Source organism: Leiobunum rupestre, chromosome 1 (assembly GCF_980474605.1).
Source record: "Leiobunum rupestre chromosome 1, qqLeiRupe1.1.hap1, whole genome shotgun sequence".
Classification (NCBI taxonomy): domain Eukaryota; kingdom Metazoa; phylum Arthropoda; class Arachnida; order Opiliones; family Sclerosomatidae; genus Leiobunum; species Leiobunum rupestre.
Window position 1 is genome coordinate 25,409,326 of NC_143384.1, and position 18,546 is coordinate 25,427,871.

Here is an 18,546-nt window from a genome sequence, read left to right on the forward strand (position 1 = left end):
ATATTTGTTTTCTGATACTATTTCATTGGTAAAATAGGATTTATCAAAAGGTACTTTCAAGATTCAAGATTCAAGATTTCTTTATTGACCTGTAAAATTACAACCCTTTTGCAACAGGGCGGCTCACCAAACCTGAGGGATCGCGGTCAATTTGGCACATATCATATATTGTTTCACATAATATCATATCACATATTATCACAAATATCATATAATATATCATCGAAAACTTTGATATTTCATAAGTGTTAAAAATGAGTGAAAAAAATTAAAACAGATAAGGATATGGCATATAAAATAACCAATAAACAAAAAAAATAAACTCAATTTGATTTAGAGGTTTCAGAGGTAGCCGTTACATAAAAAATATAAACTGCATACTTGTTTCATTGGCCTAGATAAACTACTGGATGATGACCAGATCCATATATCTATAATATTTTAGGCCTCAATATAAATCTGATTATCTGCCATACGTTTTATAGTTATTTGCGAAGGGTCAGATATTTATCGAAATCAAGGGCACAATATGGGCAAAAATACAAAGTCGTAGCTTTACCCTTTCATAAACTTTACATAAAAAATCCTAAAACAAAAACCCGAATTTTTAATAAAAATCCTGAAATAAAATCCCGAATTTTTAATAAAAATCATCAAACAAAAACCATAAATTGTAATAAAATCCTGAAACAAAACCCAATTTTTTGTAATAAAAATCCTGAAATAAAATCCCGAATTTTTAATAAAAATCATTAAATAAAACCCATAATTTGTAATGAAAATCCTGAAACAAAACCCAATTTTTTGTAATAAAAATCCTGAAATAAATTGAAGAATTTTTAATAAAATACCTCAAATAAAAATCCTGAAATAAAATTCACAATTTTTAATAAAAATCCTGAAATAAAATCAAGAATTTTAAATAGAAATACCGAAATAAAACCCAGAATTTTAAATAAAATCCTGAAATAAAATCCAGATTTTTCCTAAATATCCTGAGATAAAATACAGAATTTTTCATAGAAATCCTAAAATAATATCCAGAATATTTCATAAAAATCCTTTATTAAAGTACATAATATTTAATAAAAATCCTGAAATAAAATTCAGAATATTTAATAAAAAATCCTTAATTAAAATACATGATATTTAATAAAAATCCTCAATTAAAATCTATAATTTTTAATAAATATCCTTCATTAAAATGTAGAATTTGTTTTAAAAATCCTTCTTTAAAATCTAGAATTTGTAATAAAAATTCTTCATTAAAATATAGACTTTGTAATAAAATCTTGAATTAATTACTAGAATCTTTAATAAAAATCCTTAATTGAAAGGCACAATTTTTATTAAAAATCCTTAATAAAAATGCACAATTTTAAATAAAAGTTCTTAATTAAAATGCAGAATTTGTAATAAAAATCTTTCATTAAAATCCAGATAAAAATACATAATTAACACCAAGAAGTTTTAATAAAAATCTTAAGCTAATATTCAAAATCATAAAAGGCTTTTATCCGACTTGAAATTATATTTCCAATCTACTCTGATTATTATAATCTAAATTATTACTAAGTTCAAAATTTGTTTTGAATACTCCTATATTTAAAGGTGGATAAAAAGGTGAAATTATATAATTCTTACAGAACTGATTTTGAATTATTAATTCTATTGATATAAACATTGTACTCAAATTTTACTAATCCTTTATGAATATTTATTCTCTGATTTCAAAAGGAATAAACATTGTAATTATAAAATTCTAATAGTAAAATGTTAATTTATTTGGGCGTAATCGACTTGAAGCTCCCTTCACCCACGTATAGTCAGAATATAAATAATCAGAATCATCAAAATTAAACCCAATTTGATCTTGTCAAAAACAAAGTTTTCGAACGGAGGCATCCACGAGCTAAAGCTAAATAATTGAAAACATTAAACTACCCACACTAATCGAGACAATACGTCCTAATTTCAGCTCCGACATTACAACGCTTCCAATACTCACATCCAGCTCCAGCGTAGGATGGTAAAATTTGGCCAAATGCCCGATAGTTCGCCACGGCGTTCCTAGATGGCGCCACCTTACGAGGAAGATCTCGAGGAAATATCCCGGTTCGCTCTCTCTCTCTCCTCTGGCAATCAGCGGGCGGGGAATCTGGTAGGGGGAATATCCAGAACACTTCAAAGTTTCAGCCCGGCAAGACGTTATCGTCCCCGCAGTCGCCAATTTTTCCCGCTACTTTCACGTGTGGGTAATCTCTTTCTAAATACCGTCGTACAATAAAAACTAGCGCCAGTTAAACAACGCTTGTAGCTTCAACGAATTCAGTGTGACGCGTTTTCATTGTTTGGGATTTAACCAAAAAAAAATATTGTTCAACGATCCAGTGTGGGAATTGTTCTCAATTTTTTTCGCGTCGTGATTTTATTCCGCTATAACAGTGTCGTCTTCGTTGTGGATGTCGGAGGTACACGATTGTGTTTCTTGTAGCAGTGGTCATCGGCCTTTAAGAAAGGGCCAACAGTAACTGGACTACTCGTTTGAATGTCTGCAAAGTGGAATTCTGCCTGCGTTAGGACCAACTCCATACGGATTATTCATACCGCCACTAATCGGCCATCATGCCTACTTTTCACCCTGGCCATTTTATTGGCCCTGGTTCCTGGTGAGTACCTCTTGATATTTTGGTCTTGGACGTTCATTTTGGGGGTTTCGCTTAATTCGAAGGTTTGCAAATTGGTTTGTGTCCTAGGAAGATTTTCAGATCTATTTGCTACCAGTATTTTTTGAAACTTTGAAAATATTTCGGGAATTTTGTGTAAAGATGTTACAGAAATGTAGATACTGTAGAAGTATGAAGTACAAGTTCAAAGATATATAGTCTATGAACCAGCGGTTAAAATATTGATGATGCTTTGAGAGGTTGGTATAAAGGTGTTAGTGAAATTAAGATAATATAATATATAAATATGAACTACAAGTTCAAAGATATTTAGTCGATGAACTAGCGACTAAAATATTTTGATGACATTTTTAGAGGTTGGGATAAAGGTGTTAGAGAAATGAAGATAGTGAAAAGATATGAGGATAATGTAGAAATATGAACTACAAGTTCTAAGATGTTTAGTCAATGAACTAGCGGTTAAAATATTGATGATGTTTTGAGAGGTTGGGATAAAGGTGTTACTGAAATGAAGATAATGTAAAATTATGAACTTCAAGTTCAAAGATATTTAGTCAATGAACTAGCGGCTGAAATATTTGAGGAAATTTTGAGAGGTTGGGATAAAGGGTTTAGAGAAATGAAGATTATGTAGAAACATGAACTACAAGTTCTAAAATATTTGGTCAATGAACTAACGGTTAAAACACTGAATAAATTTTGAGAGGTTGGGATAAAGGTGTTACTGAAATGAACATAATATATAAATATGAACTACAAGTTCAAAGACATTTAGTCGATGAACTAGCGGCTAAAATATTTGAGGAAATTTTAGAGGTTGGGATTAAGGTGTTAGATAAATGAAGATAACTTAGATGTATGAACTACAAGTTCAAAAATATTTAGTCAATGAACTAGCGGAAATTTGAAAATTGAATCTTAGATTTTCTCTTATTCTAGAAGAAAATCGACGTTTTCGTAAGATATTCATTTTAGTATCTAAACATAAAATTCTAGATCTAAAATGTAGCTTAGAAATATAATGTTTAGATTATTGCTATGAAATTTGTACGAATATTTTTATAAACTTAGATTTGAAATAAATGACTTCGTTATCGTTTGAATAACTTATCTATTTCCTAATAATCACGACCGAGTGTTAATCATCGAATTTTAAACTGAACTGTAAAGTAAAAATACGTCAACCTGCACGTTTCTTTTATTCTCGCTCGTAAACGAACGAATACCTTGAACGTTGTAATTTTCGCACCTTGGTTTATCGGAATTAATCAAGAGACAGAGAAATCTGTCGCCGATTCCCTTTCAATTCGGCGCCGCGATTACAATATTATTCCCCCTGGCTTCGTAATTTAGACCCTCTGGATTTTTTTGGGGAATAAATTATGTTAATTAGCTAGTCCTCAGGGTGAGAGCGTCGACTCCGAGGCGTGAAGCGCCTTTGAATGTAAAAAATAAAAAAAATCACAATTGCAAAAATCGAATCACGTGGATTGACGTTTACCACGCGTGTAAATATACATACTCTAATATGTAATATATACTCTAATTTTAACTTGGTGATCAGTGCCTTTGGAATGTTTATTTTTGCCATCATGTTGACTTGGTTGATTATAGGGAAAATTTTATTCTGATTATTGTTGACTGTTTTCTGAAATTAAATGGTTGTTTTTTAGATTTACACGAACGCTTTTTTTTGGGAATCTACGTGAGGGATTTTTCGATTTTCTTATTGGGTTTTTAGATTTTCTGTCCGGGATTTTAGATTTTATTATTGGGTTTTTAGATTTTATTATGGTTTTTTTAGATTTTCATCGTGGGTTTTCACATTTTTTTCATAGATTCATTGATTTTCGTTATATTTCGAAGATATTTTGGTATGTTTTTTAAATGAGGGTGCTTTTAAGATTTTCGTGAAGGTGTTTTTAGATTTGCTTAATGGTTTTTAGATTATCATTATGGCGTTTTTAAGATTATCTTCGTGGGATTTTAGATTTTTTCATAGATTTTCGTTATATTTTTAAAGATATTTCGGGATGTTTTTTATATTATCATGATGGTGTTTTTTAGATTATTGTGATAGTTTTTAGATTATCTTGGTGTTTCTTAGAATTCCTTGATGGTTTTTAGAATTCCTTGATGGTTTTTAGATTTTCATGATGATGCTTTTTAGATTTTCGTGAAGCTGATTTTCAGATTTTCGTAATTTTTTTTAGATTATCATGATGGTATTTTCTAGATTTTCGTGAAAGTGTTTTTTAGATTATCGCAATGGTGTTCCGATAGTTTTTAGATTATCTAGACGGTGATTTTTAGATTTACTTGGTGTTTTTTAGATTTCCTGGATGGTGTTTTCAGATTTCAGTGAAGCTGTTTTAAATTTTCATTGTTTTAGTTTGAAATTTCTAAAAATTCGTGATATCGTTCCCCTTACCGGAAGCGTATTACACTCAAATATTTACGACTTTAAAACAATCCTTTCGTGGGAGGTGAAGCGTGACAAAGATTACGAAATGAGAAAAGTACATACTTTTAGCGATACAATTCTATTAAGATATGAAAGTTTAGCTGAAAACAAAAACTTTTATAAACGTTTAATTTATATTCAAAGAAACGAATGGCGAAAGAGGTCTAAAATGAATTAAAATCGGCCCTTTCATTTAGTGGTCACGAATTATAAGGCAAAGAACGTTTTTCCCCCGCTAATGTAAGTCGTAATTAGTTTTAGCCAATTATATCGTACCTTATAGTCATGTAGCGTAGCGTAAGGAAACCGTAGAAATGTCGCTTAGACTTCGGAATCAAATATGATTTTTGCCAGACCAACCTGTTTATACCACTATTAATAAAATATAATTAAACGCCACTGTTTGCGAAAGCTCCTTTGATATCCATTAGGAGAGCTGCCTAAAATATAAGGTACAGACCTCCGCCTTTGGAAATTAATTTGATCGAGTTTAAGCGAACTGACCCGACGTGAATTGGGACTTGATTACAAATTGTGCTTCAAACGGAATTAATGAAAAATTTGTTTGAAATATAACTATCTCAAGTTGCAAAACACGCTTCAAAGGAAAACTCGCCAATTGTGCTGGCAAATATCGCGTCTTATATTAATGGAGACGATAACGCCATCTAGTGTTAATTGCCTCGTATCAATAGAGAGGGAATCGCCATCTAATGTTAATTTCCTCGTATTAGTAGAGACGGAAACGCCATCTAGTGATAATTGTCTCGTATTAGTAGACATGGAAACGCCATCAAGTGTTAATTGTCTCGTATTAATAGATACGGAAACGCCATCTAGTGTTGTCTCATATCAGTAGAGACGGAAACGCCATCTAGTGGTAATTGTCTCATATTAATAGAGAGGGAATTGCCATCTTGTGGAAATTGTCTTGTATTAATAGAGGGGGGAAACGACATCTAGTGGTAGCTGTCTCGTATAAGTAGAGACGGAAACGCCATCTAGTGTTAATTATCTCGTATTAGTAGATACGGAAACGCAATATAGTGATAATAGTGTCGTTTTAGAGACGGAAACGCCATCTAGTGGTAATTGTCTCATATTAATTGGGCAAAAACGTCATTGTTCACGATGAAATTGTAATATATACTATATAGCATCCGCTTGAGTCCTCGACCAACGTTTATACTTTTCGACTCCACCCACATTGCGTAGCGCCATCAAGTGGTGAAAATCGGTACTAAGGCGAAAGTATAATAGTCTTTTCTAAGACCGCGAATTAAATATAAACCCTACAACGTAATTGTCATTTTCCAGGTGTACATTTTATTGAAGAAGGATGTCTAGTCCAGGTAATAATTCGCTATTCCCTGTACAATGTGCAAATAGCGCCGTTGCGTAAAAGCGTGTCACAATTAATCATAGACGCGCTTTATATTTTTGAGCTGTCGCCAAAACTCGAGTATCGCGTCGAAAAATTAGTATTCAACTCTTGGAGAACTTTAGAAACGCGGCGGAATTTTCAGCAGTTGGCTCGCGCGAGAGAGTATCCATTTATTTTGTCTGAAATTTTAATTCGTTTAATTCGTTCTGGCGTAGACCCCGCAATTTAACACTATAGATCAATACAGCTGATATTTCTAATCCAATTTGGAAGGGCGGTCGATGTTTCGTAAGCCTTGAACTTCTCAAACGAAAATTTAATTTTCCCTTCGCTTGTGTAATAACCTAATTCGCCTTTCGCGTGGGCTTTACTTTTTGCCTCCGTCGTGTTTTTCTAGAGAAATAATTTTAGTGCTAATCTTGGTAAGAAGCTTACGTATCGATTAGGCTTAAGGGTATCGCCCACGGTTTATAATTGCTTAATCGTGTCGTGATTAAATTTAAGATATTCTTTTGGTCGAAAGTTCAATTTCGCCCTGTTAAAACAATAATATTTCATAATGGATTTGATTACGTTTTCTGAAATTTGATAATATTTTTACGCTTTAAAGGAATTTAATTAAATATAAAAAGCATTTATAAAAGGATTTCATTATATTACCTAGGATTTGATTATATTTTCTAGGAATTTTAGCCAATTTGATTATATTTTCTAGGAATTTTAGCCAATTTGATTATATTTTCTAGGAATTTTAGCCAATTTGATTATATTTTCTACGAATTTTAGACAATTTGATTATATTTTCTACGAATTTTAGACAATTTGATTATATTTTCTATGAATTTTAGACAATTTTATTATATTTTCTAGGAATTTTAAACAATTTGATTATATTTTCTAGGAATTTAAGACAATTGGATTATATGTTCTAGGAATTTTAGACAATTTGATTATATTTTCTAGGAATTTTAGACAATTTGATTATATTTTCTAGAAATCTTACAGACGTTTGATTATATTCCCTAGGGTTTTTAAGGATTTTGATTATATTCCCTAGGGTTTTTAAGGATTTTGATTATATTCCCTAGGGTTTTTAAGGATTTTGATTATATTCTGTAGGATTTTTAAAGATTTTGATTATATTCAATAGGAATTTTAGGGATTTTGATTATATTCTGTAGGATTTTTAAAGATTTTGATTATATTCAATAGGAATTTTAGGGATTTTGATTACATGGTCTATGACTTTTAGTGGGATTTATTAAAAATTTCTGCTATTTTTAGATGGATTTGATTATATTGTTTAGAAATCTTACAGACATTTGATTATATTGTTTATAAATCTTACAGACATTTGATTATATTGTTTATAAATCTTACAGACATTTGATTATATTGTTTATAAATCTTACAGACATTTGATTATATTGTTTATAAATCTTACAGACATTTGATTACATTGTTTAGCAATCTTACAGACATTTGATTACATTGTTTAGAAATCTTACAGACATTTGATTATATTGTTTAGAAATCTTACAGACATTTGATTATATTGTTTAGGATTTTTACAGTTGCAATTTTATTATATTTTCTAACAGTCTAAGAAGGAATTTACTGTATTTTATAAAATAATTAGGAGATACTTCAAGCCAAAACTTTAATACGAACCAAAAACTCGAAACCCAACCATAACTATGGTTTACCAAATTGTGATCTAAAAAAATCCTTAAAAAAATATATTTTTTTAATATATTTTTATCAGTTTTTGCTTGCATTTTTTCTCGTGGTTTATTGGTCAGGAATACTCTAATAACGTGGATCTCTCCTGGTATCAAAAGCCATAATCCGATATCCCCCCAGAGAGGGGCGCGGGGACCGATGGCTGGTCCTAAATTGATTACTTGACCAGTCTCTGCGGGCTGTGAATATCTTCTCGAGATAGACGTGAGCCCAACGTGGTTCCGTGGGTCATCTTACACCGTCACCGATAAAAATGGGATCTCGGATCGGTTACTAGTTCGGCGTCAGCTAACCCTTGACGCGTTAGATCGCTCAAAGTTATTAAAAAATGTATGGGAACCATTGGTTAACGTCAAGCTTGGCCTTTTATATATATACCGTTAAGCCTTGGCCGCGCATCCACGCGCCTTTTTTAATCGAATTTTTGACGGCTTTTTGAAGCTTGACTTTCAGGGGCTTCGCAGATAGACTGATAAGGATTCTTAGTGTCGCTTCTATCGCGGAAGTCTTCGCGGTTTAAGGGTCTTTCAACTTGCACACCTACTAACTAGTGACTTTGGGTTTTTCACGTTATTTGGCCGAGATCTTACGCGTATTGTTGACGGTACATGAGAATGTGTTTAGTGGGATTGACTGTGTTGGGGTTTTTCGAAGTGAAATGGTTTTTAATTCTGTATTTTTCTTACTGATAGTAATGGGCATGCTTTAATTATTAAATTGTAATATCAAATATTAAATTGTAATACCAAATATTAAATTGTAATATAAAATGTTAAATTGTAATATAAAATGTTAAATTGTAATATAAAATGTTAAATTGTAATATCAAATGTTAAATTGTAATACAATGTTAAATTGTAATATACAATGTTAAATTGTAATATACAATGTTAAATTGTAATATACAATGTTAAATTGTAATATACAATGTTAAATTGCAATATACAATGTTAAATTGCAATATACAATGTTAAATTGTAATATACAATGTTAAATTGTAATATACAATTTTAAATTGTAATATACAATGTTAAATTGTATTATCAAATGTGAAACTGTAATATCTAATATTAAATTGTAATATCAAATATTATAATATATAAAATTCAAGTTTGGTATATGAAAAATTCATGATCCATTAATTTTTAATTTCAAAAATTCTTGCTACACTATTATGTAATTTCAAAAACTCGTGCTACATTAAATTGAAATTTAGCAATTTCGCGCTACGTTATATTGTAATTTCAAAAACTATTGCTACCTTAATTTTCCATTTAAAAAATTCGTGCTACATAAAATTGTAATTTGAAAAGTTCTTTCTATATTAAATTGTAATTTATAAGTTTGCAAACGATATATAATAAAGGATTATTTCTAAACATCACCTAAGAAATGGTAATTTCCAAAATTTTGTGCTTTATAATCAATTGTAGTTTCAAAAATCCGTGCTACATTAAATTTAAATTTCCAAAATTTGTGTCAATATAATAATCATTGTAATTTATTTTCAGAAGTAGTTATTCTTAAAATGCTCTCTAGAAAGGGTAATTTAAAAATATCCTACTCTGGGAATATTAAAGGGAATATAACCTCGGGTATTTGGTGTGGAACACCAACGTTTACAGCTCTGACCACTCTTGCCTTTGGCTTTCAAAATGTTTGGCGCCACTGTACAGGGAAATTTCAAAAATTGTTGGGGTCTTCCATAAACATTGCTTTGCAGGATATATTCCCTCCCATTATAAAAAATTACTTTATATAAAAGGTTCATTATCAAAAATTCCGTACCAAGCTACTGAAATTGGCAATTTAAAAAATTAGGTAAAAATGAAGTCAAATAAAGTAAAAGCAACTTGATGTAAGGCAAAACGGATAAACAAAGTATTTAATAGTTGTTAAAAAATTTCCATTTTGGAACCCAAAATTTAATTAAATCTCTCCGAAAATTGATTCTTTTTAGAAATACCTAGAAAATCTAATTTAAACATTTATTTTTTAAAACAATTTAAAATTTTGGACCAAACCTAACGAAATATCAATAAATGTTTTTTTTTTAATTTAGAACATCGGGTAGAAAATAAAGGTTTTAAAAAATGTGGAATAATTTCCGATATAGAAGCCGAGTAAACTTGTTTTTTTCCAAAATCCCCCTGGTTCGATTTTTCCAGGTTATTTTAATATCCTTTTATTAAAGCGATTATTTTCCTTACGCGTGACTGCGGCTTAAAGACATTAAAAAAAACATAATTTCTTCGATACTTGAGCCAACGTATCTCTATTAACGTTTTTAAGCTGGTTTATGGATAAAGGATTTATGTTTTCGTTTAAATCCCATTTTATACAGTTTAACGTCAAAATTCTGATATTTAATACGGTTGAGTATTGTTAGTAGTTTATAGTTAAGTTGTCTTTTTAAGCTCCGGGTGTTGCTAAAAAGGTGAAAGTATTGTAAAAGCCATTTTTGAAGGGAAAATGTTTTATCATTATTTACCTGAAAGTAGTGTATATAAAGCTGATGGCTAGAAATGCTTGGAATTTAGGTGTCAGGTGGTAGTGTTTAAGGAACGAAAGAATTGGCAAAGGGTTCCTTTTGGCAAAATTCCAAACGATTGTCCGTTTGTATGACAACCTCACTTGTCCGCGATGTTTGCGTTTGATTGATATTAAACGTTGAGTTTTTAATAATGTCAACCTACTTTGTCACTTGTCCAATTTAGATATTTGCTAGGGGATGTAGAAGATTCATTTTTTGACGTTACAATACAAGTCATATTCCATGTATTTGTATGTTTACATTTAGAAGGTACTTTTCACTTTAAGACTGGCTTATGTAGTTATTTTACCATTTAACGTTGTAAAAGTATTTTACTTTATGAAAGGATAACTCTATATAAAATACGGGAGGTCACGTGATTACGTTAAAGTTAGAGAGCGCGCGCATATTTTTGTTTTTGTTGAGCTCGTGCGAAAACGCACGAGACCCTCTGCACGGAAATATTAGGAAGCGCCGCTCGAAAAAATGACACTTTTTATACATGTATGCGTATATATTATTTTAGAGAAAGAGCTATTCAGTGGTTAGCAGTTTCGCTTCGCAGCAAGAGAAGCCGGGTTCGATTCCAGCTTTAGGCACTGGGTGAAATTCGGAATTACTGCTTCTGCGTTGAGTTCGCAAGTTCTATCGCTACTGGTTAAAGGGGTTTTCCCTCGAGTTCTTCGGTTACCCCTTTCCATTAAAAATTGTAGAGGTTAACGGTAATAGGTAGTGTATGGAGCTGTTGGCTCGCCTTGTAACCCGGCCGTCTGTTTAAGGCATTAAAAGTCGCTAGATGACTTGATTTAAATGAGTGATTTAAATCTGTTATAAAATTTCAGCATATTTATGAAAATTTACAAAGTAATTTCCGTAGTAACTCCAATTCAAAGATAACTAAATTAGAAGTAGTACTTAAATTTTGATTGATATTATTTTAAATTTAAATTAATATTATTTTGAATTTTAATTAATATTATTTAAAATTTAAATTATTATTATTTTGAATTTTATTTAATATTATTTTAAATTTTAATTAATATTATTTTAAATTTTAATTAATATTATTTTAAATTTTAATTAATATTATTTTGAATTTTAATTAATATTATTTTGAATTTTAATTAATATTATTTTAAATTTTAATTAAATATTATTTTAAATTTTAATTTATATTATTTTAAATTTTAATTTATATTATTTTAAATTTTAATTAATATTATTTTGAATGTTAATTAATTTTATTTTAAATTTTATTTAATATCATTTTGAATTTTAATTATCATTTTGAATTTTAATTAATATTATTTTAAATTTTAATTAATATCATTTTAAATTTTAATTAATATTATTTTAAATTTTAATTAATATTATTTTAAATTTTTTATTAATATTATTTTAAATTTTAATTTATATTATTTTAAATTTTAATTAATATTATTTTGAATGTTAATTAATTTTATTTTAAATTTTATTTAATATCATTTTGAATTTTAATTATCATTTTGAATTTTAATTAATATTATTTTAAATTTTAATTAATATCATTTTAAATTTTAATTAATATTATTTTAAATTTTAATTAATATTATTTTAAATTTTTTATTAATATTATTTTAAATTTTAATTAAATATTATTTTAAATTTTAATTTATATTATTTTAAATTTTAATTAATATTATTTTGAATGTTAATTAATTTTATTTTAAATTTTATTTAATATCATTTTGAATTTTAATTATCATTTTGAATTTTAATTAATATTATTTTAAATTTTAATTAATATCATTTTAAATTTTAATTAATATTATTTTAAATTTTAATTAATATTATTTTAAATTTTTTATTAATATTATTTTAAATTTTAATTAAATATTATTTTAAATTTTAATTTATATTATTTTAAATTTTAATTAATATTATTTTGAATGTTAATTAATTTTATTTTAAATTTTATTTAATATCATTTTGAATTTTAATTAATATCATTTTGAATTTTAATTAATATTATTTTAAATTTTAATTAATATCATTTTAAATTTTAATTAATATCATTTTAAATTTTAATTAATATTATTTTAAATATTAATTAAATCTATTTTTAAAAACAGTCAAAATTAAATGAAATCAGCCTACACCCCAGGCGTTTTTATAACTTCTGTATGACCTCTTTGTCTCCAAAAGAATTGAAAAATTATTATTTATATATATATATATATATATATATATATATATATGTATATATATATATCCCTTTTATATGAGTTTCTTTCAACTACCGGCATTCGTGTAAATTGTATTCTGCATAAACGTAGTCGGGAAACTGACGAAACACGTGTACGATTTTGATTTATTAAGCAGGAAGCGCGCTGAATTGTTTTGTATTTTTTTTGTCTAAACGTCAAGAAATACTGATAGGCGAACGGTTCAAATACTCTCCAAGGCCGGCCGTTCAACGCGTGATTTGTAGGGCGTATTTCGAGACGTCAAATGCCAATTTTTTGGGCCTATTTTCGTTGATGATTTGATTTGTAGTTCTATGTTGGAAGGAGTCGTTTGTATTGAACTGGGCTACTGACCTTATACATCGCAAGCACAGAAATGTACTGTATTTATAAGCAATTCGAATGAACAATACTAAAATTTGGTATTATTTATGACCAATTGGTAGGAATATTAGTAAAGTTAGTATTATTTCTGACCAATTGGTATGAATATTACAAAAGTTAGTATTATTTATGACCAATTGGAATAATATTACTAAAGTTAGTATTATTTATGACCAATTGGAATAATATTACTAAAGTTAGTATTATTTATGACCAATTGGAATAATAATACTAAAGTTGGAATTATTTATGACCAATTGGTATGAATAATACTAAAGTTAGTATTATGTTTTAGCGATTGGTATAAATAATACTAAAGTTAATATTATTTAATATCGGTTGGTATGAAAGATACTAAAGTTAATTTTATTTATTAGCGGTTGGTATGAAAGATACTAAAGCTAGTTATATTTGCTCTATTATTGCAACTAAATACAGTATGAAAACTGCTGGAGGTTTTTTTATTATTAAAATTAGTAAGAACAAGACTAGAGGTATAAATGCTAGTTTTAATACTATTTAAACTAGATACAGTATGGAAATTGCTGAAGGCTGTAATTTTATGTAAATTATTGCTACTAAAGATAGTATGAAAATCATTAAAGTCAAAATAATTACACGGGAAATAAGTATAAATTCTGCTGTATGTAGTATTATTATTGAAATTAGTTTGATTTATCCCAAAGCCAAAAAATTGCTATTAATGGTAGTATGAAAATCCCTAAAGTCTAAATTATAGCTATTAATGGTAGTATGAAAATCCCTAAAGTCTAAATTATAGCTAATTAAGGCAGTATGAAAATCCCTAAAGTCTAAATTATAGCTACTTAAGGCAGTTTGAAAATCCCTAAAGTCTAAATTATAACTACTAAAGGCAGTATGAAAATCCCTAAAGTAAAAATTATGGAAACTAACCCTTAAGTCAAAATTATGTCTACTAAAGGCAGTATAAAACCTCTTAGGTGAAAATTAATAATAATAATAATAATAATAATCAGCTAGGCTAATACCCAAGGCACCACCTTAGGCCTAAGTCATCATGCGACTTTTGAAGCCTTAATTCAGGTGGCCGGGTTATAATGCGTAGGAGGGTGGTGGCAAGCCCTGCATGCCACGAGATCGAGCCAACAGCTCCCTACACTCACTATTACCGTTAACCTAAGCAAGTTTTTATGGAAGGGGAAACCGAAGAACTCGTGGGAAAACCCCTTAAACCAGTGGGGAGAGAACTTGCAAACTCAACGCAGAAGGAGTTGTTCTGAGTTTTCACCCAGTGCCACAAGCTGGGATCGAACCCGGCTCCTCTTGCTGCGAGGTGAAAGTGCTAACCACTCCGCCACTTCCGAAAGTAGTATGAAGTCTACTAAAATTAGAATTATTTAGGCTTAAATAATTTCGAATACTATTGAAAACGAGTACTATTTCAGCGAATATAACTAGAAATATCCGCTTGTTGTCGTATTTCTTTTAATGTTATTATAAAAACTCAATATAAATAGGAATATATCAAATCTATTATTTCCAAGCCTGCCAGATTCCATTGCATTATCATACCTAAAATCAATTGCCAACCGAGAAAATAAAACTCTCAGAAGCGAGAAGCTGTATATTTTCCGAAAAATAACTTTCATTTTACCCCAGAAAAAACGCTTACTATTGGGCTCCAGTTGCAGTACGTGAAAATCTAGAAATTTAATATTTAATGTAGCAAATGTGCTAAAATAGCAAAAATCGACAATTGAAAATTTATATACGAAAAATATATTTTTGGTAAAGCTTTCGCCAGTCACCGATAGATGGCGAAAATATCGCTCCGCTTTTTTTTCCCGCACCAACAAAATACAAAAAAAAATCTTGCAAAACTTGGCGTCAACTGGAATTTAACTCCCTAAAGCCATTTACGCTCTAAGATTCGAGCCCAGATGGGGAATTCCGAGAGAGAAATCTTAAGAAATAGTATCGCTAAGTCTATCCTTACTTGGTAGTGCCATTCAACGCGGGAACAGTGGGTAAAGTTTGTATCGTTATCGTGGATGCGTTGATTCGCGATAAAGTGGGTATATTTCGGGAGCACGGTGAAGCTAAAAAAATCCTATTTTTATGGCATTTCCTCGGCTACGACCTACAAAATTTCCCATTACAACTTCGGAGGGGGGAGATGCCGTTAGCGTCGTCTGCTAGGCGTTTGGACGAAAGCTGTGTTGTCGCTTACATCAGCTTCTCTGGAGAGTTTAACTTGTATTTCGCGCGTATCAGACGATGCAGTCGCGTGGGGGTTTGAAGTTTTTTGATATTAATGGGATAGAATCTGGCAGACAGGTTTGTTTAAACTGTGTGTGTTCCTATTTTAGGGATGTGTTCTTTCATCTTGACTGAAGTCAATTTGAACGTTTTTCAAATTGAATTTTACGTATGGACCTTGCGGGATTTGTATATAAATTTAGAATGAACCTGGTTATTTATTTTTGAATTTATTTGAGAGTCTTATTTTTTAAAGCGAGGTTGTATGAATATGTTATTGACCCGTAGAAAGATCTTGTTTGTTTATATTTAAATTTTTATACTTTTGAAATATATACTTACAATATTACGAATTGCGGTTACATTTAGACAGAAGGCGCTGCGATATTAATAATTAAAGATATCTTCTGTTAAATTTTAATAGAGCTACGTTTAAACAAATGGCGCTGACAAATTAATTATAAAGGCTATCTTATGTTGTTATTAAGCTACGTTTAAACAGATGGCGCTACTATATTAATTATTAAAGATATCTTCTGTTAAATTTTAATAGAGCTACGTTTAAACAGATGGCGCTGGCAAATTAATTATAAAGGCTATCTTAGGTTGTTATTAAGCTACGTTTAAACAGATGGCGCTACTATATTAATTATTAAAGATATCTTCTGTTAAATTTTAATAGAGCTACGTTTAAACAGATGGCGCTGGCAAATTAATTATAAAAGGTATCTTATGTTGTTATTCAGCTATGTTTAAACTGATTACTTTGGGAAAATAATTACAAAAACTATCTTTTACATTGTGATTCTGCTACTTTTAAACAGATGGCGCTGGGAAATTAATTATAAAACATATATTCTAAATTGCTATTCAGCTACGTTTAAACAGATGGCGAAGGTAAATTAATTATAGGAGCTCTTGCATGTTAAATACGCCATTTAAGTTAAACGGTTTGCAGTTATTGATGCGAATTCTAGTTTCAGAAAAGAGAAATGCCTCCGTAGATGGCGCTTTAATAAATAAAATGACCGTTCGACAGCTAAGGGGTACGTAGATTTTCTGTCACGATTGCCATGCTTACCAATTATTAATTAGAAAATAAAATGGTGTATTTTGAAGTAATTATTTTTGACCGGAACCTCTAAAAGTTTACTTCATCCCGAACACTGGGGCTGTGCGTGTAGAACACTTCTACAGGCGCTAGTAGGCCAAATATTGATCTAAATTTTTCCTTACAATTTAAAAAAATATTAAGCAAAATATGCCATTTAAATCCCCGTTGATCTAATTTTTTCCTTACATTTTTTTTAAAAATATTAAGCAAAATATGCCATTCAAATCCCCAACAATAAACAAATCCTTTATCAGACAGTATAATAATTTCGTATATAATGTCAAATTCTATTATAAACACGTCATATTTTAATTAAATTTTATGTCTTCCCATCATACAGAAGCCAGCGTTATTTAAAATCTTATAACTTAGCTTAGTTATTAATTACAGGCAGAATAGACATTTCAGGTCCATGGCACGTAGGTAAAAATAAAGTATCATTCAGCTCTAGACTCGGGTGATATTAGATTTTAAATAAAAGTCGAGAAAAATATCTGCCTTCAGCCCATTTCCTGCCGCAGATCCCCCTCCTGCAAACCAGCCCACCTGGGTTCTTTTTAAAGTAAGCTCCCGCATTATGGGCCCCGCAGAGTGCCGCGGCGAAAGAACCTCCCAGGGGAAAATACCGGGACGCCAATCTAACTTTACCTTCGTTGAATTTTTCAGATTTTTTACTTTTCATTTCTTCTTTCAACTTCGAGGCAGCCACATCAACAATTTTGCCATTTATTGAACGAGACTATTTTCGGGGCTTTTTTTTGTTATTTTAGAAAATTCACGTTATCTTTATCAATAAAATAGAATGGGATTGAAACGAACTTGGATTAGATCCGTCGATATTATTTTTTTGAGAAGATAATATCACCATTTCGACAATTGATTCAAATATGTTTCACGTTAAGAAATATGGTCATATGAGTAATTTTATTTTAAAGTGGTTAAATGAGTAGTTAGGGATGTGGAAATATTAATATTAAGCTATTTTTTTATTTAAATCGAATAAAATTTTCGGTAATGAACAAAATTGCCCTAATTTAAAGCAAACCTGATTTCAAATGTTAAATATACACTTTTTTTGAAAATTGATTTTTTTATTTTTTTTCTTAGTTTATTTTACTTAAAGTAATTTTATCATAAGTCATGGATGCTTAAATCCCAATTTAAGTCATTTTTTAAAAACGTTTTAAATTATAATATTATCCTCAGTTAATTTTTGAACTATAACAATCCCAATTTAAAGCAAACCTGATTACAAATGTTAAATAAATTTATTTTTAAATTTGAAATTTTATCTAGGTTACCGATACAGGAAAATAACTTTTCAAACTCAATAAAAAATATGTTAAAATCCTATAAAACACAAATTTAAACTTTTTTAAATTAAAGTATATTAATATAATTATAATAATATAATATATTTTATATTATAATTTAATTATAATAATATAATATTTTATATAATAATATTATAATATAAAATATATTAAAGTATATTATTATAATTATAATATAAAATATGCTTAAGTATTTTATTTTAATTATATTACAATATAAAATATGCTAAAGTATATTATTATAATTATATTACAATATGAAATATATTAAAATATATTATTATAATTATATTATATAATTATTATATATGATTTATAGTTTTCAAACAACCATTTTCATTTGGGTTCTTAAAACTCGCCTATTTCGCCATGAAATTGTGGGTTTGCTGTTTTTACTTTTGAGCTTACCAAATCTAAGTTTCAATAACTCTCCATTT

The 18,546-nt window shown here is 29.1% G+C and overlaps 1 protein-coding gene across 2 annotated transcripts in view; it reads left to right on the plus strand.

The window, feature by feature from the left end:
• Positions 1-2,201: 2,201 nt before the first annotated feature.
• The window catches only part of LOC149961976 (zwei Ig domain protein zig-8-like), a 304,615-nt gene continuing 288,270 nt past the window's right edge, over positions 2,202-18,546 (plus strand). For both annotated transcript variants that reach the window (XM_090177840.1, XM_090177845.1), the window contains exon 1: positions 2,202-2,669. In XM_090177840.1, the coding sequence (XP_090033966.1) occupies positions 2,549-2,669 (121 nt within the window). In that variant the 5' untranslated portion in view covers positions 2,202-2,548. The remainder of the gene's footprint in view (positions 2,670-18,546) is intronic.